At 50.9% G+C, this 21,252-nt stretch overlaps 1 protein-coding gene across 1 annotated transcript in view; it reads right to left on the bottom strand.

Moving 5' to 3' along the window:
- Nucleotides 1-20,552, bottom strand: part of HARS (histidyl-tRNA synthetase) — a 27,366-nt gene extending 6,814 nt beyond the window's left edge. Inside the window, exons 1-10 of the mRNA XM_006034144.3 lie at nt 20,299-20,552; nt 20,126-20,215; nt 16,057-16,176; nt 15,629-15,724; nt 14,118-14,243; nt 13,737-13,844; nt 12,752-12,850; nt 1,499-1,592; nt 1,039-1,166; nt 694-936 (exon numbers count right to left, since the gene is read on the bottom strand). Coding sequence (XP_006034206.1) covers nt 694-936; nt 1,039-1,166; nt 1,499-1,592; nt 12,752-12,850; nt 13,737-13,844; nt 14,118-14,243; nt 15,629-15,724; nt 16,057-16,176; nt 20,126-20,215; nt 20,299-20,391 — 1,197 coding nt within the window. The 5' untranslated portion in view covers nt 20,392-20,552. The remainder of the gene's footprint in view (nt 1-693; nt 937-1,038; nt 1,167-1,498; nt 1,593-12,751; nt 12,851-13,736; nt 13,845-14,117; nt 14,244-15,628; nt 15,725-16,056; nt 16,177-20,125; nt 20,216-20,298) is intronic.
- Nucleotides 20,553-21,252: the final 700 nt, after the last annotated feature.

Here is a 21,252-nt window from a genome sequence, read left to right as displayed (position 1 = left end):
CATCAGTGGAATCCATCCTGCTTTATATCTATATGGGCAAAGGGGTTGCATCAACCAAAGGGGTTGAGCTTAGAAAAGTATGTTTAATTTTTGATGCTCTAATTGCTGTGGTCCAAGAATCTAGAAGTAGCATCTGATTTTGAGTGCCTCATTTTTTAGGTACTCAAACAAAGACCCACTGCATGCAACAAATCAGAGGCATGAGTACTTGGAACTCCTAAATAAATTTGGAGTGAAACGAGACTCAAGGAGTCTCAGAGGCCAGACTTCAAAGTTGGCAGGCTCCTCTGGAAATGTGACTGTTAAATAGAGCCAGTGCCACAATCCATTTCCTAGGGATGGATTTAGTCAGCCAGTCCTACACTATTTGCAACATTCCTGGAGTTGACAAATTGCTTGAGGTTAAATGCCTTATGAAAAGTGTAAGTGGGGAGACCAGATGTGATAGAGTCCCTAGCTGTACAAATGAGCCAGATGCATGCACAAACCACTGTTGTGCTGAATTAATATTCACATGCCTATAGCTGTGTGATCAGGGAGAGCTACTGCACCTTGTTTCAGGGGAGTAACTAAGCAAGTAACTAGCACACTAGATGAGTTGAAAATCCATGGCTCTGCACTAGCAGGGAGAAGGGGCAAATGCCAGTCTCTCTTCCCTGAGAACATGGGGAAGCAAAGCAGAGCAGCACTTACCTCCATTTTCTGCTCCATGAGGGAGAAGATCCGTTCAATTCCAATGCTAACGCCCACACAGGGAACCTTCTTCCCCTTGGGATCAAACATCCCCACCAGCCCATCATAGCGGCCTCCTCCAGCCACACTGCCAACAGTGGCTGGCTCCTCCACATGGTCATTCTGTTGCTGGAGCAGGACAGCCTCGTAGATCACCCCCGTGTAATAATCCAGACCCCGGGCCAGACTCAGGTCAAAGGAGATCTGTGCAACAGAAAGGGAATTCCATTATTGGGCACAATTACAAGAGTCCAAGGCCACTCAGCCAAGCCTGCAGCAGCCCTCTTTGCTCCTTGCCCCACTCACCTTATCTGCAATGCCAAATAGCATCAGGTACTCAAACAGCAGCTTCATGTCTGCCAGCCCCTCCCTGGCCAGCTTGTTCTGGGAGAGTTTTGGGTCCTGGAGCAGCTGTTCAACCAGGTCCAGCTCACCTGCAGAAACAGGACTCATGACTGAAACCTACCATACAGGGAGGACGAGGCTACTAGCCAGAGCTCTTAGGGCTCACTCTATGCAGCACAGTCACCTGCTTGCTGCTCCAGCCTTGTGCATCACCATCTCCCATCCACAGGGTACCAACCACACTTAGGTTGGCCTAGGAAGCAGCAGCAGCAGCCCAGGGTCTACAAAATGCTGACCGTCCTTGTGTAGGGGCTGAGCAACCTGGATTGGTTGCTGGATGGGTGATGTGACCCACAGGGACTCCCTATTGGCCTGGATGCTGAAGGACAGGGGCAAGATTGCACAGCTCCAAAGAACTTACCGTGGAGTCTAACGTATTCCCCAATGCAATCTGCAGCCTCAGTTGAGAGCCCCTTCTCTCCAACTATCTCGCTCCTCACATCCTCCCACATCACCTGTGGAGGAGATGAGAATGTCATGCACAGCTCTGAGTTTGAAGCTGCTGCCGGGCATTGCTCTCAGTGGAGTCCTCATTACCAGCTCTTCAAGGTTTCCGTCTGTTCTGCTTCAGAGGAAGAGAGCAGCAAACCAAAATTAACACATTAGTCTTTAATGCATCTTTATGCCTCTGAGTTCCAAGACCTACTTAATTCATCTCAGATGTGAAAGAATGAACATCACGGATGGAAGCAAGTAGTAGGGGCCATTTTTTCTGTACTAGGAAAAAAAGATAAGAACTCGGAGAAAGCTAAAGGAAGGCTCGAAAAGGCTGTGAGGTCTAGAGATATGGTAGTCATGGGAAACCTTAACTACCCAGACATATTATGGGAGGAGCAATCAGCTAGATCTAATTGCTCTCGTAGGTTCTTAACCTGTATTCAGGACCTCCACCTAACACAGGAGGTAAGGTGTCTCAACAGAGGCAACGCCTTGCTTGACTTGGTGTTGGCCACAGGGGATGACCTGGTGCGGGACCTGTGGATTCAAGGCAACTTAGGGGACAGCAAATACCAAATGATTAAATTCACTATCCAGCAAAGGGCGGGCATTATATCCAGCAGGGCACGGGTACCAAACTTTAAAAAAGTTGACTTTAATAGACTCAGGGGATTGGTTAGCAGGGTACTAGGAGCTAAGACCTTGGATGTGTTGAGGGTCCAGGATGGGTGGACATTCCTCAAGGAAACCATTCTTTGGGCTCAGAGTGAGTCAATCCCATAGCAGAGGAAAGGGAGCAAGGGGGGCCAGGAAGCCCCTTTGGCTAACCAGGGGCATCCAAGATACCTTAAGGGCAAAAAAAAAAAAAAAAGACAGTTAGCAGGGTACTAGGAGCTAAGACCTTGGATGTGTTGAGGGTCCAGGATGGGTGGACATTCCTCAAGGAAACCATTCTTTGGGCTCAGAGTGAGTCAATCCCATAGCAGAGGAAAGGGAGCAAGGGGGGCCAGGAAGCCCCTTTGGCTAACCAGGGGCATCCAAGATACCTTAAGGGCAAAAAAAAAAAAAAAAGACAGGTACAGGAATTGGAAGCAGGGGGTAGCTAGCAAAGAGGAGTATACTTCTTTGGCCCACACCTGCAGGGAGTCAGTCAGGAGGGCCAAGGCAACTCTAGAACTCAGGCTAGCGTCAGGGATTAAGGACAATAAGAAGTCCTTCTTTAGGTACATTGGGAGCAAAAAGAGGGTGCGGGGTAGCATAGGACCCATACAGGATGGGCAGGGGGGCTTAGTGACGGATAGCAGGGACAACGCAGAGCTCTTCAATGAGTTTTTTGCTTTTGTTTTCTTAAACGGAAATCTAGATGAACCCTCAACATACATCACAGACACCAACAAAGGGAACATCAGCCGACCAACCGTCAATCCCGACACGGTAAAACGATACTTGGAGGGACCGGATGTATTCAAATCACTGGGACCGAAGGGACTCCACCCACGGGTAATGAAGGAATTAGTGGAGGTCATAACTGATTCACTGGCAAGGATATATGAGTGCTCATGGTGCTTGGGTCAGGTTCCGGAAGATTGGAAGAGGGCAAACGTCGCCCCAATCTTTAAGGGGAAGAAGGCAGACCCAGGGAACTATAGACCAGTCAGCCTTACCTCTATCTCTGGGAAAATCCTAGAAAAAATTATCAGTGAGCACATCTGTGGAAGCCTGCTGGCTAATGCGATGTGGAGGGGTAACCAACATGGGTTTTTAGCAGGCAGGGGCTGCCTGACTAACCTAGTTTCCTTTTATGACAAGGCCACCGCCAATTGTTTAGATGCAGGAGTCGAGGTGGATGTTATCTATCTGGACTTCAAGAAGGACTTTGACGAGGTATCCCATACCATTCTTTATAAATAAACTGAGGGGATTACATGGTAGACTGGGTAGCAAACTGGCTCAAGGGTTGCACTCAGAGGATGGTAGCGGATGGATCGGTGTCAACCTGGAAAGATGTAGGCAGTAGAGTCCCTCAGGGCTCAGTTCTGGGGCCAGTGCTGTTCAACATCTTCATCAGTGATCTGGACGAGGGGGAAGGAAGCGCCCTGTCCAAATTCATGGATGACACAAAATTATGGGGTGCAGCTAACACCCTGGAGAGGAGGAACCAAATCCAGGCTGACTTAGACAGGCTGGGGAAGTGGGCAGAGAGCAACACAATGCATTTTAATAAGGACAAGTGCAAGGTGCTGCATCTAGGGAGGAAGAACTGCCATCATACCTACAGGCTGGGGGGGTGACCTTCTCAGCTCCACTGAAGCAGAAAAAGATCTTGGAGTCACTGTTGACTCCAGGATGAATGTGAGTCGCCCATGTGATGAAGCAGTTGGTAGAGCCAATCGCACCTTGTCATGCATCCATAGGTGCTTCACAAACAGGTCCAGGGAAGTGATTCTCCCCCTCTATGCGGCACTGGTCAGTCCACAGCTGGAGTACCATGTCCAGTTCCGGATGCCGCAGTTCAAGCGGGATGCGGACAACCTAGAGATGGTCTAAAGAAGAGCCACTTGCCTGATTAGAGGCCTGCAGGGAAGGCCCTATGATGAAAGGCTAAGGGACCTTAACCTCTTCAGCCTCTCCAAAAGAAGGCTGAGAGGGGACCTTGTGGCAGCGTACAAATTCATAAGGGGAGAGCAACATGAAGTAGGCAATGATCTGTTCACCAGGGCACCCCCTGGAATGACAAGGAACAATGGCCATAAGTTACTAGAGAGAAGGCTTAGGCTGGACATTAGGAGAAAGTTCTTCATGGTCAGGGTTGCCAGAATCTGGAATGGGCTCCCACGGGAGGTGGTGCTCACCCCATCCTTGGGGGTCTTCAAGAGGAGAGTGGACAGGCATCTGGCTGGGATCACATGACCCCAGGGTTGGTGACTTTTCTTGCCTGCCAGGGGCAGGGGGTCAGACTAGATGGCCCACTGAGGTCCCTTCCGACTATGAATCTATGAAGGTGTGGAAAAGTGTAGAAGAAAAAAATACTGTAGAAAAGGAAGAGAGAACACTTGGTACTCCAATGATAATAAACAAGTCTCACAACACTAAGCAAGTCCCTGCTTCTCATGCAGATGCACCCAAGGTACCTTTAAACTTACCTGCTCTGGGTATTGAAAGCTGCAGCTTAAGGCACACAAGACCTGCCATGAAATCTGGGTAATGCTGCTAGTGATACTCCACCTAACTCATGTAAAGCTATCTTAAGAATCTTTACCCAGGCTGCAGCTGCTGCTGTGCAGACAAGTTTAATTAACTCTTCTTACTTAATAGAAGGGAACTGAAGCACAAAGGTTATGATGGTTTTCCAGAGAGACAGACAGAGCTTGCACTAGAGCAGGGATTAGTTGAATACCTAGACTCTCAATCCAGTGCTCAGACTTTTAAAGAAAGCAGCTGCTCTATGCACTGAGCTTTGCTTTTTTGTTCTTGGTGACCCACAACCCTCTGTGGATTTGTATTTGGATGTAGTACACCGGCATTGGAATACTGTGTTCAGTTTTTCTCTCTGCAGCTGAAAAACACTGTTGACAGATTGGAGAGGTTTCAATGAAGAGCCATAAGAACGACTAAAGAACTGGAAAACATGTCTTTAATAAAAGATGCCATAAGCTCAATTAATTCAGCTTATCAGAAAAAGGTTATGGGATAATTTGATCACAGCCTAATTACCTATATGGGGGACAAAACTGATAACAGGCTCTCAATTTAGTAAACAAAGAGTACAAAAAAAGTGGCTGGGAGCTGAAGATACAAGTCTCCAATTAAAAATATGATGCTTTTAATAGTGAAGGTAATTAACTACTGAAAGAGCTTCACAAGGTTTGTGGTATATTTGCCATTACTGGAAATCTCTGAAATAAAGACTGAATGTTTTTCTAAATATCCTATAGTTCAAAGAAGAATTAACTCAGAAATCCTCCAGCCTGTTTCAAAAAAGGAGATCAGTTTACACCTGCGGTTCCCAAACTCTGACAGACTGCATACAACCAATTTAAAACAATACAACCTTAAGTACCACCAGCAAATTTGTCATACACATACGTAAGAGACTATGTATTAAAACAACATCAAAACCTTTAGCAATCATAAAACATTGTTTTATCAATTACGGTAGCCATATAAAACAATTAAAATTAAAAAATTTGACCACAATTAGTTGTGCGATTAAAAGAGTTAGTTGCAATTAATTGCGATCTTAATTGCACAGCTAAAAACTCAAAATTATACACAGAAAGACTCAAAATTGTGCAGGTACTTCATATGGTTGAGGGGTGAGAGAATTTGTGAAGGTGTGGGGGGCTGTGGGGGTGTGTGTGTGGGGGATTTGGAGCCTGGGGCGGCGAGGTCCCTGCATACCCTGGTTGGATGCGGGTTACTGTGGGTCAGGAGTGAGGGGCAGCAGCAGGGTTGGGCAGGCTGCAACTTGGGAGTGACACAGACACATGCAGACACACAGCGCCCAGCAGGTAAGCCTGTGGAGGAGGAGGAGGAGGAGAGGGAAGAGGTGTAGGGGGTGCAGATCAAGGCTCCCATAGTGAGGGAGGGGGACAGGGGCTGGGGTGAATGGAACCCCGGGGCTGGGTCAAGTCATGGGATGGAGCCACGGAAGGCTCACCCAGGAGGGCTGGGAGGGAGACACAAGGGGCATGGATCCCTGCCATTGCGTGCACCTTGGGGGAGGCATGGGGGACACATCCCCCAGGGTGTGTGTGTGTGTGTGTGTGTATGTGGGCACATGCCCCCCAGATTTGTGCACGGGGTAGAGGCGGGCTGCTCACTGCGCTGCTGGGCTCTGCACCCCACTACCGTTGCCTCTGGAGTGCCACGCAAGGCCATGTGCCTTCCGCATGCTGGCTACACCACATCCCCTGCCCACCTGGTGGAGGGAGGCACATGGCATTATGCACGGCTCCAGAGGCAATGGCAGTGGGACGCAGAGCCCAGTGGGCAGCCTGCTGTTCCCTGGGGATTTTCTCCCCTTGGGCTGGCCTGCCCCATACCCTCAGGAGGGCCAGCACAGAAAGACAGGGCCCCTCCTGCTACCCAAGCTGTTCCCATGTTGGTGTGGGCCTTTCCAGGGGGTTGGGGGGGCCTCCTGCTGCTGCATGCATCCCAAGGGAAGCATAGGGGTCATGTGCCCTGTGGATTTGAGCATGGGGAAGAGGCAGGCTGCTTGCTGGACTCTGCGTCCCACTGCATCTAGACCCATGCATGTTGCTATGTGCCTGCTGCCACCAGGCAGGCAGGGGATGCAGCATAGTCAGTGTGCAGAAGACATATAGCGCTGCATGCCGCTCCCAAGGCAACGGCAGCAGGGTACAGAGCCCAGTGCACAGCAGCAACCTGCCCCTGCTCTGTGCACAAATCCGGGGAGCACATGCCCCCATGCGTCCCCCCCAGAGGGCATGCAGCGGCTGGAGCCTCCCCCATGCCCCTGGATGAGCTGCCCAGGCTCTGACTGTCCCACCACCTGCCCCAGGGCCCCATTCACCCCAGTGCCTGCCCCACTCCCTCTCTTCCTTGCTGTGGAGGCCTCGATCTGTGTCCCCCACCCCACCACCACACTTACCTGCTGGGTGCTGCTCCACATGTGGCCGGGCTGAGTTCTGCTGCGGCTGGGTGTCTGTGTGTGTCTGCCCCTCCCTGCGGTCTTCCGCATACCACTCACAGGTTGTCTGCATACCACTGGTGGTACATGTGCGACAGTTTGGAACTGCTGGCTTAGACCATTACTTTGGGCCTTATATATGATGTAGGAGCCAAATTTTGGAAGTCTCCACCTGTACAATTTTGTATCCTGTTAGCCCTGGCAAGGGATTCACTTCCAAATAACTAGTACTTCACACACTACCCATTTACATAGCTTTCTCTTTAGGCCATTGTCACTCCGATAGTGTTGCCTTTTGCCCTCCCTAAAAAATTCTCAGGTGAGCCAGTTCCTGAGGAACCAACCACTGTAAAATTCAGGAATTGCAAGGCAAACAAAGCTTTTGTTTTGATCTCAAAATTCAATCAACAGCTGTAAAAACATCTAAGCCTGCCTCAGGCCAGTCTACCCTTTAGCTCCTGCTACTTCAGGAGTTGTGAATGAATACTACAGCCTTCCAAATGATAGCTGCAGTAGGAAAAAGGTGCATTTATAAGAAGACTGCTAGTATGTTGTAAGACCTTATCACAAAATTGTGCAAGTTGTGTTAGTGGTCCACAGCAGATTCTCACCCAGCAACACCAAATTAAAGCTACTACTTGCCCTGTCTACAGTACAGTACTAATGAGTGATTGCCATCTCTTTCTAAAACCAGAACTTCCGCTCCTTTTCCAAGCATACACAAGGCCTGAGAATGCAGCCAACAAGACTGGACTGGAAATTAAAGGCATGAACTTCATCTTAACAAGGCATCAGCATTACATATTTCATTGCAGACCAGTTTAACATAAGCATCCAGTAGACTTTATTCAATAAAGGAGGGCTCCACAAGAATAAATATAGTGGTCTCCAACCCGTGACCTGGCAGCAACATGCTGTCTCCAAGAGCATCTTTGTGGATGTTGGCAACGCTGAAGTTTTGCTTTCCACACGTACTTGTTTCTTCAGACTGCCAGGGACAGCAAAGTATCAGGTCATTGGCAGTGTGTTACTTTCTCAGTGTTACCCATTCAAGCAGACACACCGTATTCTGGATTATGCATTATGGAAACTCTCAGGAGAGAGGGGCCCTGGTATGTAGGACTACAAGGGAGGAGGCCAATTAACCCATGCACTATCATTCACCTTCTGCTTTGGACTGCTTTGCCCTGGCCCTGTGCCGAGGGAAGTTTACCAGGGTTTTCTTAACTCTATTTACTCCCACTTTCTAGTGGGTTGGTTTGGGCTATGACTCTTTAAGTGACAGTGTTCTTTTAAGGTTTCCCCCCTCTTTACTTATTAGCAAAGAACTGTAAATTTTTATAGTCCTATCCCCACCTTCATAAAGCCTGCCTGAGAATTACAGATAAGAGCTTATTCAGATAAGAGCTTATTCAGCAAAGCAAGCACACCACAGCTAGTATGGCTTATGCACCATTGTAGATGTGCATCAACACAGACAAGCCTGGCAGACAGCTGTCATGCAAACATTCTGGTACACAGACCAGGCTTTCTGAAGCGAGAGAGAGTAGATTTTCACCTTGTAGACTAAATCAGAGATGTATAGCATGAGCTTTTTTAAGTCTGAGCTTAAGTGACCTCCAATTTACTTAATTTATAAAAGGTGCAAATCTACTCTGCCTTCTGCCCAATTCAGACTAATACAGCAAAATAATTCTTCTTGAAGCATATCATAGTGGATGGAGTCATGGTACCTGCTGCCTCTGAAGTCCCCTTTGATACTTGCTCCCTTCTCCCATCACGCTGAATCCTTTCTGTCAGACACAGCAGCATGATCTGTCCTCACCTGCCACACTCTTCACAGACTCCTTCCACGGGCTCTTCCTGGCTAAGCAGCCAGCCCACACCCCAGCCTGGCCTGGCCTGACCCACTCTGAGCCCCAAACTAGGGGGTACTAGAGACAGGAAGCCTCTGCCTGGCAGAGGCTTTTGCTGGTGACCTTGTGGCTGTTTCCCAGCCCTTGCTTTGTGAGAGACAAGAAATCCAGGTAAGGGCCTCACTGGGCCAGGGACTCCTGTTGGGGGAAAAAGGGGGCTGGAAGTGTGGGGAGCCATGCGCTATGGGTCCAGGCTGTGCTGGCCCTGCACACTGCAGGAGTGCTGCAGCTGCATGCTATGGGGCTGGATCAGGCTGGTTCTGCGCGCTACCACCATGTGCAACCGGGGACACGGGTGGGAGTGCGGAAATGTGTGCTGTGGGGCTGAGCAGGCTGGTCCTGCTCGCTGCCTCCACATGCAACTCTGGGGACTGGCACACTGCGGAGACTCTGAGGAACCACCCTCCCACATGACCTCACACATGCCCCCCACCCCTCCCATACACATCCCAAACCCTCTCCCCTCCACACCCATACATGCATCCATCCCCATAACCTCCACCCTTCCCCACACCCACCCACACCTCAACACACACTCCCTTCCACAGCATACACCAGTAAGACTATTTTGAACTATTATGTCATTACTTCTATATACAGGCAGTTTGACTTACAATGTTTTGAGTTGCAACGTTTTGCACTTACAACATTTATAAACTGACACCGTTTCAACTTTCTGATGTTAGTTTCAACTTTACAGCACTTGATCTGACGCCACACCACACCACTGAACAAGTTTGCTGCATTGTCCAACTCCCTGGAGGACATCTGTCCAATCTTCCTTGGACACTTTAAGCAGACAAGCCCCCAGAAAACCCTGCAGCCAAGACTCTTGAGAAGACTCCAGCCAAGAGCCCTTCAAAAAGTCCAGCAAAGTCACCTCAAAGAAGTCCTTCCAAATCAATATGGTTGCTACTTACAATATAAATACATAAATGTAGCTATATTACTCATCTATAATTGATTGAGTATAAAATTCTGGGTTATTTTTGGTGAAAATAGGGTATTGGGCCTTGGTTCAGGAAACAGTCCCTCATTTATAACATTGTTTCCTATGAGAAAAATCGGTTTCAAGTTACAACGCTTCGACTTAAGATGCAGTTTTCAGGAACCAATCGTGTCGTAAGTCAGAGGACTGCCTCTACACTATGAAAACACACAAATTGGACAAAAATAATATTTAAATAAATTCAAATGTTATAGTAGATATTTGATTTTTTAGTATAGGATTTATTTTTTTCCCCTGGTTCCAAGATGGCACTCCGCTCCCCCCGAAAGAAGTACTTCCGGAGCAAGGGGGAGGGGACGGCAATTGTTTTGGGTGAAGGGCTGCTTACCCAGTTTTGGCAAGCTGCCGAGGGCTGCATGGGTAGCTCTGCACCTTGACAGGTGCCCCGCCCCCTGGTCACCATCTTGGGACCAATGTCCCAGGGCCAACACTGGCGTAGCCCAAAGTGGGGCACAGGCTGGCAGGGGTCTGTGGAGCCGGGCTGGGCTGCACCAGCAGGGAGAAGGGGGAGCTGGCCTGACTCCAAAGAGCCCCTGCTGGCCAGGAACTGTACTCCTGCTGCCCTGCTCTGGGCCCTGCTGGCACTGGCCCTGGGACACTGGTGCAGGCCCCGTGCTCCTGTTGGCTCCCGTGCCTGCTCGCTCCTAGTGTCCCCCTCAGCTCCGTGTACAGGTGGGGGTCTGCACACAGCCCTGACCCCCTGCTCACTGGCAGGGAATGAGCTGGTGCTGAGCACAGGGGAAAAGCGGCCCCTCCCCTGACCCAGGCCAGTGCTCCCTGCTGCCAGCCTGGGCCCTGCACTGGCTCTGGGCTCACCTGTCAGGGCTGCACCACAGCGGCAGCAGCTGTTTGGCATGGAGGAAAGTGGCCACCCCTGCTTGCTGCGCTGCTGCTGCCTGCCTGGAGCTCGTATGCCGGGCAGCACAGAGGCAGTGGTGGCAGCCTCACTGCAGCCGGCCAGCGCCCTGTGTTGCAGCCGCTCGCAGCCTGCGTGGGGCTGTTTGCGCCTGCTCAGGACAGCCCTGTACGGGCTGCCAGTGGCTGCAGCAGGGAGCACTGGCCATGGGGAAGGGCCACTTTCCCTCACGCTCAGCACCAGCTCATTCCCTGCCCACGGTCCTCCCCACCCTTCCCCTGCCCACGGTCCTCCCCACCCTTCCCCGAGTTTCCCATGCCAGTGCAGCTACGAGGAGCCACATGGTCCCAGGCCAGAAGCCCCTGCTACACAGGGGCTTCCAGCTGGGGGGCGGGCCCTTGCTGTTGCAGGAGCCCACCAGGGCTTCCCCCCTGGGTTCTACTGACCCTGTCTCCTGTCATCTTTGACAGGAACCAAAGACAGATAAATAGTAATTTTTTTTAAGTTTTTAGAGGCCCTGCAGGCCGGATAGAATGGCTTAGCGGGCTGTATTTGGCCCATGGGCCATAGTTTGCCCACCCCTGGGTTAGGGACAGGACTTCGAATCCCAAGATTGTGACCAAGGGGTAAGGCACCTGTCAAGGGGCAGGGCTACCCTTGCAGCCCTTGACAGCTCACCGAAACTCATGAAGCAGTCCTCCAGCCGAATATAATTGCCCACACCTGGTATAGACCCACTGCCACTGTGCAACAAACAGGCCCATCTCCAACAGTAGGAGTAACAGACACTCTGCAGAGTGATCCATTCCATGTCATACCCTTCCTGGCATCCACCATAATTGGCTTAAGGATGTCAGAATATGCATCCCTGACTCTTATAAGAACTAATAGACTTAACATCTGTGAATCCGTCTAATCCATTTTTGAACGTGGCTATACCACCTGCATTTACTACCTCCCATGGCAATAAGTTCCATGACCTAAGTATGCACACTAAATAAAAAAAAGTACATTATTTTGTTTGTTTTAAACCTGTCTTCAGCTAATTTCAGTCAGGGAAAAGCATGTTGTACCAGATTGCCAACAGGACACATAGGCAGAGAGTACTAAATGGGCCCCAAAACTACATACTAGTTCTAGTATTCTGAGGTTTGGTGAACAATAGTTCCACATTCACTTTGTCCACACCCTTCATAACTTCACAGATCTTTATCATATCCCCTCAGCCTTCTCTCCTTTTCAAACTGAAGAGTCCTGCCTTTAAGGTCTCTCTTGGTATGGCAGATATTCCATACTCCAAATTACCTTTGCAAAACCCACAGTTCACACAAGGACCTTAGTGTCATTAGCACCACACTAAGTAACTATGTTAACTGGCCCAGAACACCATGTCCAACTCAGGGAGCTTCCCTGCTCTGGAGATTCATAAGCAACAGCCTCTAGGTCGTGTGCTGCTGAATTAAAGAATTACAGATGCCTTTCCCTGTAACCTCCTGCTGACTTACGAAACACTGGGGACCCTAAAGGAAAAGAACAGCGCAGGCCGTTTCCTGGAAAACCAAATGCACCGTGTAGGCAATGAGCTTATATTAACCACTCCCAACATGGGTGGGAAGCAAAGAAAAATGACTCAGCATTTAGTAACATTCTCCTGTTGGATTCCATGGCCTTAATCTGTCCAATAAGCCTTTGATGCCTGGGAATTCACAGCAGTAACAGCAGCAGGATGCTTAAGCCCTTACTTTGTCTAGTTTGTCCACACTGGAGCAAATGGTCCGGAACTTGCTGTCTGGAACTCCACAAACTGCAAACATCCCATCTAGAATGCGCCGGTCATTGACCTGGGAAGAAGCAGAGTCACCCAGTAAGAACCTGGTGGATGTACTCTACTTACAATGAAAGTTACCCACAGATCTGTGCGGTGCGGGGCAAGGGGCAGCTGTGGGGTGGAGCCAGAGCTGGCATTGCGGGGTGCTTTTCTTGCTGGAGGCCGGGCTCCGAGCGGGTTCTGGCGGCACTTGGAGGAGGCCTACCCCAAATTTTGCTGCAGCTCTGCTCCGTCCCATACTGCCACCCAGCACAGCCCCAGCTTTTCCAGGCGCTTGGGTGGAGGTGGGGCATTCATCCGGGGCTGTGCCGGGTGGCAATACAGGGCTGGGAGCGGAGCTGTGTCAAAATTTGGGGTGGTTGCAGCCTCCTCCCAGTGCCACTGGAGCCTGCTCTGAGCCTAGCCCCCAGCAAGAAAAGCCCCCGCACAGCGTTGGCTCTGGCTCCACCCTGCAGCTGCTGCCCGCCCTGAAGATCCAGGGGGCACATGCCCTCCCTGGGGTGCAAGCAGCAACATGACCTGTCCCCACCCCACGAGCCCTGCCCCAGATGGGCAGCATCTGCCCCTGCCCCCTCCCTCATCATGGGGGTCATTGATCTGCCCCCCACACCCCTTCCCTCCCCCCTCCTCTTCCACCACACCAGATTTACCAGCTGATGGCAGCTGTATTAGATCAGTATCAGCCGATATGCCTCCTTAAATATTTGTATTGGCCCCCAAAATCTCTATCTGTGCACCCCTAATAGATACCCAGACACAATGGGTTGTGGATGGAGCTGAAGTATGCATTGTAGTAAAGGCCAGGTCAGGACCTAGAATAAGTAGAAAGGAAAAAAAATCCTCTCTGCTCCATATTCTAGTAGAAAACAAAATGCATCAGCCCCTGGTTCTGCCTTCACCTTAACGAGGAAGTCCCCAAGCTGGAGTGCAGACAGGATCTCATACACTATCTTCAGACACTCAGCATCAGGAATCATGGGGTCAAACTGGCCAGCAATATCAAAATCCTAAGACATAGGAAAAGGCAGTGAGAAGAGGCACTACCACCCAGCTGGGGTAGACTTTCAACAACCAAGTTCCTCAGTAAACAAACATCACTGTGCTGCCCCCCCTTTCTTGAACAACAGAAGCCAAGACCCCAGGCTTATACAGAACTCTCTCACTCCTTCTGCTCGGTGAGAAGCCATGATCCCAGACCCACCCACATTCCTTTCCTCTTTCCCCAAGTCCCAAAAAGGAACATTGCCCCAGACACTCAGCTCTCCCCTGCAGTTACTCACACACTGGTAGAACTCCCGGTAGCGGCCCCTTGTCATGGCTGGGTTATCCCGTCTGTAAACTTTAGCAATGTGGTAGCGTTTAATGTTCGTGATTTTATTCATGGCCAAATAACGAGCAAAAGGCACCTGAGAATGAAGGGTTAAGGATGAAACCCAGAGAGCATCTTCCATGCTCTACAGCAGGGGCGTCCAACCTTTTTGAATGTGGGGCTGGATCGCGAACTTTTTATCACCATGTTCACAGACGTCACAGCAAGTGGTATCATATCAGGAAGTGATGTCACGTGACTTTTGACTCCAATGAACTTGCAGGGGTTGACATGGTCATGGTTAACCTGGGGCCTGCCTGGCCTGCTGGTGCCATGCCTGGACTGACATGGTACTGCAGGACCTGCCTGGGCAGGACCGGGTTGGCACCAGCCAGAAAAAGCAGCATGCAGCCGAAGCCGGCTTCCCATGTGCTGCGGGGGACGGGAGAAGGCCGGCCAGGTCTGCACCGGCCAGCAGAAGCGACGGCGGAGCCGCGTGCTGCTCGGGACTGACCAGTACAGGCTCGTCCCGTCCCGAGCGGCACACGGCTCCATCACCATTCCTCCTCCCGTCTCCAGCAGCACATGAGAAGCGGCCCCCTCAGGGCCTTGCTGTGGGGCTGGGCAGGGCAGGGCAGGGAGGGCAGCGGGGCTAGCTTGAAGCGGGCCAGTGACGAGGCACGCGCGGGCCGGCAGCGCCCGCGGCCGCTGCTTGCCCTCCCACACGGGACTGCTCCCCGGTGCCCTGCGCGGGTAAGCAGCTCCCCTCCCCGCTGGCTGGGGCCTGCAGCAGTGGTGGGTGAGAAGGCAGTCATGGGCTGGCAGTGCCAGTGGCCACTACTTGGCCTCCTGCATGGGGCTGCTGCCCCGGGCCCCGCGGGGGTAAGCAGCTCCCCTCCTCTCGCTGCCGCTTGGGGCCCACAGGCTGGCCCTGTCCACCTCGCTGCGGCCTTGTGCTCTGCGGCACTGGGTGGGCCTTATAAAATGGCTTGGCGGGCCATATGGCGGCCCACAGGCCACATATTGAATAAGCCTGCTCTAGAGCCACCCAGCCATTATCACTCCACATAGAATATGGCTTAATTATTTCTTCCCCGATATGACGGCTCAACAGGGTACACACCCTTCTCCAGGAGCAAGTTAAGAGGCACTCATGTTCCCTACCAGTCACTGAAGCTGAAAGAAGGACAGCCCTATACCAGCTCCTCAGAGCAATACCAACTAGATATGGAGTTTTCTCCTTTCTTGAAGCCATTAACCCCCATTTAACAGACAACTGAAGGCACAACCAGGAACTCACATCTCCACTCCTCTATGCTGTCCAACCACCCCACCACTAGGACTAGAATAAGAGTTCAAGGCAGAGTGCTAAGACACTGCCATTCCCACTGCCCTCCCTGGACATATGCATGACAGTGCTCACAGTTTGAATGTACTGAGTAAGATGAGAGGGTAGATTCAGCAAAGACACCAGAAGGATACAGTCAGATCGTAGCGAAGAGACAGCAGCTCTCCCCCCTGATCCTTCAGGTCATAGATGAGCTTTGAGTCCTCCCCATACTTCCCAGTCAGGGTTTCCTAGAGAAAACAAGGAAGTAGTATTTCAGGTGAGAAGCAATAAAAGCTGAGGGAGAACAAGAGGAAGAAAAGGGTCACAGAGGAAGTAGGATGACTCCATGCAAAGAGACAAGGATAAATCAGTTCCTTCCAGCTTTGCTAGAGGAGGAGTTCAATCTTCATAGGAGCTGCTCCGGCTGAAGCTCTAGTCAGCACACCTACCCTTAAGGTCATAATTAATGCAGCTATTGTCTAAGATTTCAATGGGCACAATCCTACTTGCTGGGGCCCCATAAGACCCTCTTACCACAGACTTCCCCTCCCAGATGCCATCATGCCACCCTTATACCTACCTTTAGCTCAAACACAGGGGTGTCAATCACCTCAGCCCCATGACGCTTGAAACAGCTGATGATGGTGCTGAAGACTCTCTCCCGGATGGCCATCTGCTTGGGGCCATAGTCCCGGGTGCCCTGAGAGCCAAACCCAAAGGGAGTGGGTGAAAAACAAGGAGGACAAAACACTAATAGTTTGAACAATTAATGACTCAACCCAGGCAAATATTAAAGTGGTCAGGTAGGTGCATGGTACGTGGTAAAAAGAGGAAAGCATCAGTGGGACAGGTGACTTCAGTTAGTATTTATGAAACCTGTGAGATGATGTTCAGAAAACAAAGTGCCAATCACACTTGGTGGAAGGCAAAAAAAATCCCAACCCAAATGCAAAGCCCTCCCTGACCCAGAGAAGAGAGAACAGGAGATTCCTAGACCAACTCCTGATACACATGAAAGTCAGGGAACACTGTCTGGAAGTGGCCTTGCTAGTCAGATAGCTGCTAGACAGAGATGACAACCAAATGTGAGCCAGAGATATTTAGGCAGCAGAAAAAAGCATTAGTATCCAGAATACAGAGAATTCAGCATGGGCCCCAATCATTCCCGCTGCATCAACAGCACACTTAGTGCCTTGCAGACAGGTCCCAAGACAAAAAACCCCTGTTGTGAAGAGCTCGTAGCTTAGACAAGTACCAGGCAGGGGCTGATTTTTCTGAAACAAAGGCCAAGCTCAGCACTTGGTCCAACAAAACACCTATAGCAGGGGTCAGCAATGTTTTAAGGCTGCAGGCCAGAATGACCCAGTTTGGGTCAGAGGCAAGCTGGCATGTGAGTGGGTGGGTGGGCACTAGTATGCAGCTGTCACCACTAACTTTTCACCATTGTTGGCACAGGGAAAGTGCCCTCCACTGTTGCTTTTCCCTGCACTGGCATGGGCAAAGCACTTGCCCCCACTGCGATTGTTTTTCCCTGCCCCAAGAAAAGAAAAGTGACTGCTACTGAAGCCCCATGTGCACAGACCAAAAGGCTCAGTGGGCTGTAGGTTGTCAAGCCCTGACCTAGAGAATAAAGAAGAGCTTTGGAAAATGAGGAAGAAAGAATCCAGTTTACAAGTATTTTCTAATGACAGAATCCTTTTTCACAGAAAATCTGACATTTTAGAAAATAAGGCCAAGAGGGCTATTTTGCTCTCCAAAGGGATGAGCTCTTATTTCATTTTTAACCTGTTAAGACTCTTCGCATCATTCTCAAGTTCTTCAGCACCACCCTGTGGCTGACTTAACAAAGTTAATCTTTAATGTGGCATGGCAATTGAATGTCCGCATCTTAAACTGATAGAGTGCAGGGGGAAGAGAAAGTTGACACATTAAATTGAATAATGCTTGAGTTCACAGGCCATGTAATGAAAATTAGCTTTTAGTATTAAGATTACATGGCTGCCAAGTATTGGAAAGCTGGGGCTAAGTTTCCTTTAGTACTCCAGGAGCTGGGAGTTCCTCAAACATTTCAGGGATGAGTGTCACTAGCTGTTTTCATTGTCTGGATCTTATTCACATATTTTTGACTGAAAATATAAGTTCAGGAGGTAGACAGACTAAGGAAACAATTTACCAACCACTTCATCTCCACGTTGCTGGTTCAAATGTAGCCTAATGCAGTAGTGGCCAATATTCATTACTCACTACAGGTTTCTGTGTGGACTTTGCTATTGATACGGACATCTCTCCATAAAAACCACTGGTGCTGATGTCATTGGTAAAAAGAGGGTTTAGTCTCAAAGGCTTGGAGACTAACTAAGCCCCAGAAGGACAGGGACCATCTAGAAGATTAAGATACTGACTGTTGCCAGGTCCTGCTGCTGGCCATTGCCCGTTCTATAGGTAAATTAAAGAATTTAAATAATTTACCCCTTTATGGATTGGGATTGTTGAGACACAAAATAGAAAAATCACTGGATAAAGATGCCTCTCCATTTGTAGTGAGTGTGGGAGGACCGTTCACCATATTTGCAGATGTGGTATTGAGTAATTGACCCAGGCCAACCTAACAACTATTAGCATTTCTCCTACCTTGGTCCTATACCAGGCAGATACATGGGGGATAGGAGCCAAGGGTGTGTTAGTGTAGGCTGGCTGCCAGCTTTTAGAGCAGTAAAGACTAACTGTACTGACGATCTTCCTGCTGCCGCAACAAGAGACACTGTGAACACCACTGTACATGTGGTCTTTGAACCTAAACGTCCAACCATTCGTGTTACATTTATCACTGGTATCTGAAGAAAGAATCACTTCAAGTAGTATTAACTTCTTCATCCACTTTATCTGGTGCTAAATGGAACAAGCCACATTATGATACCTTTACTGTATACATACACGATTCTTTAAAACAGAAGATGTCATTCAGAGCTAGTTTACTTGAACCAATACAAATTCCATCAGGTAAGTAGGAACCTATCAAAATCATGATTTCATGGAAATCATGAAATCCAGGCTCGCCCATGAAAGTGGACAAGGTCCACAAGAATCTACTGAAAATAAAATGCTGGCTTCCCAGAGGGAGAGCCCACACGAAGGAGAGGCCAAGATGGCTCCCACCCCTTGCCATTGATCTGCTGAGGGCTGCCTGCCAGTGCAGCCCTGCCCCTCTCCACCAATGGATAGCAAGGGGCAGGGCTGCATGACAGGTAGCCCTTGCAACTAAATAGTGGCAAGGGGCAGGGCCACTGGCCGCCTTTGGCCAATCAGAGGTGTGGAAGGGGCAGGTGCCACAATCAGCCCTGGGAGATGGTGGGGTAGGCTGCCATTTTCCTGCAAAATCTACCAGCTGCCTCCTTGAGATGGGTAGACCCCTACTGATTCATGGAAGCTTAGGGCTACAAGGGATCTGGTGAGGTCATTGGGTCCAGCCCCCCCTGCTCTGGGCAGGAAAGACTGCTGGGGGGTCAAATAATCCCAGCAAAGTGTGTGTTCAGTTTCTTTTTGAAGATCTCCAGGGTAGGTGCCTGAACCACCCCTGCTGGGAGTCTGTTCCAGACTCTGGTCACACAAACCGTGAAGAAGTTTTTCTTTATATCCAGTCTGTTAAGCCTCTGAAGTTTGTATTTTGGTGGGGATGGAGAATGCTGGTGCTCATGTATTATAGACTTTGCTAAGACACTACAAGCAACTTTGTTTACAAATATTTTTAAAAGTACCCCTCACCATGCAGTTGTTGGCTGGTCAGTGCAATCCTGCTCCTTCCAGGTCCTTGGAAACCTGCATCTCTGGGTTTGGCAGTAAGAAGAGCAGTTACTTGTCCCAAATGGTTTATAAAGGATTAGAGGAGTCACAGCCCTGGATCATACCATTAATAGGTGCTTCCAAAAAAGGTGCAAGAAAAGCTGAAACAGACTTTTATGGAATAACTTGCCCTCTAGAGAATTTTTTCCTAATTTCAAGCAGTCAGTGTTGTCTTATGCCCTGAACATTATGGAATTATATCCTAACATAGCATAAAATACTTTTTGGTGTTTGACGGCACAAGTACACAGATCCTCTTTACGCATATTTTTTCTTTTGATGAAAGAAGGGGAAGTGGGCCACAACAGAGCACAGGGTGACTGAACTAGGAAGGCAAGTTTGCAGCTTGCAAGTACTGCCATTTAAATAGAGTTTTTCAGTGCAAGGAGCAAGGATTTTGTTTGGTACCGTCGACTACACCAGCTGTACGTGGACAGAGCTGCTGGACAAGGGTTCAGGCATCAGGTGCTGCGCCCCAGGGACCTCAGGCCAGCGCACACCTGAGAAATCGTGTTTGACAGCCCAAAGCTCGGCCAGCAGCTCTGCCTGCTGCACAGCTGGTGCAATAGACAGTACCAGTGTCCTCTCCTCTCCTCTCAGCTTCTCGATCAATCACAGCTAGGGCAGCGCCTGGCCCTTCCTCTGCCCCAGGCTCAGGCTGGGGCCAGGTCTGCCCGTGACAACAGCGCCACCAGCCCTGCGGCCGGCGCACGGGCCAAGGGCCAAATCCGCAGCGGTGGCTGCCACGGCTTCCCGCAGGGGTGGTGGAGATGCATCCTGTTGCCCTGCCTGGCCCAGCCGCGCGTTACCTTAGGGGTCTTGAGCAGGAAGCGGGGCCGCCCGTCATCCACGCCCAGCCGCGCCTTCAGCTCCAGCAACTTGGCCACCTGCTCCGCCACCTGCAGATATGAGACGGGGCCAAATGAGGGGCCGCGCAGGGCCTCCCAGGCACGGGCCAGCGCCCAACCGTGCACGGCCTCACCTCCTCGGTGCCGGCCCGCTCCTGCTTCAGTCGCCGCACCGTGTCCGCCTGCAGTCGCAGCGCCTCAGCCAACTCCGCTGCCTCAGCCGCCATAGTGTCGCCACTGCCGCCGGTTCCCCGCTGGCGCCTGCGCAAAAGCAAGGCGCAGGCCCCACCCCCACGGCCCAGGACGAGGCCCGCACGTCACCGCTACTGCCCTGCGCCGAGGCCGACGGGAGACTCCTCTGACTTCCGGCCGCGCGGAAACAGGAAGGCGGAGCTGGAGAACTTCCACTTAGTAGGACCAGCCGAGCCGCGTCATTAACGGCTGGGGTCGGAGCAGCACTTCCGGTTGTTCTGTCACCGGAAGAGGAACATGAGCTACAGGAAGTGACCAATGAGCCGTGGGCGAGGTTTCTAGTGCTTTCCCTTTCCGCGCTCTGAGCGACCCCTAGGGGCCGGAAGCGCGCTCTGGAAATGCTCTCCAATTGCTGCCGCCGCGTCCCGCGGGCCCCGCCCCCGCCGTACCTGGCTCAACCGCGCGCCGGCCCCGGCCCCACCGCGCCCGCACGCGGAAGCCAGGCCGCCTGCTGCCACATGCCGCCTCTTCATTCTACGCCCCGCACCCGGGCCTGAGTGAAGCACCCACTGCATCATCCACGTGCTGTGACCAGGTCCACGACAGGTGCAGGTGCAGGAAACCGACAACCGCCCTGCAGGGAAGCAGCTGGCGTCCCGCCGCATCCAGCCCGTGTCCTCAGGCCCCAGGGCAGCACCAACCACTGAGATCAGTCACCCACAGTAACTCTTGCCTTGTTTCTCAGGCCTTTAACTTGTTCTTTTTCTGAAATAGGCTTGCAAACTGCCCCTGCGGGTAGTAGCCTTGCCACTTTCTTCTGTAAAACTCACCACCTGCACCCGCTCACCCTGGATATCCAGCTGTATTCCTGTTCTCCCCCCTCCCAACAAAGTCCC

The sequence above is a fragment of the Alligator sinensis genome, unplaced genomic scaffold, assembly GCF_000455745.1.
Source record: "Alligator sinensis unplaced genomic scaffold, ASM45574v1 scaffold14_1, whole genome shotgun sequence".
NCBI lineage: Eukaryota > Metazoa > Chordata > Crocodylia > Alligatoridae > Alligator > Alligator sinensis.
This window is presented reverse-complemented; position numbering and strand designations above follow the sequence as displayed.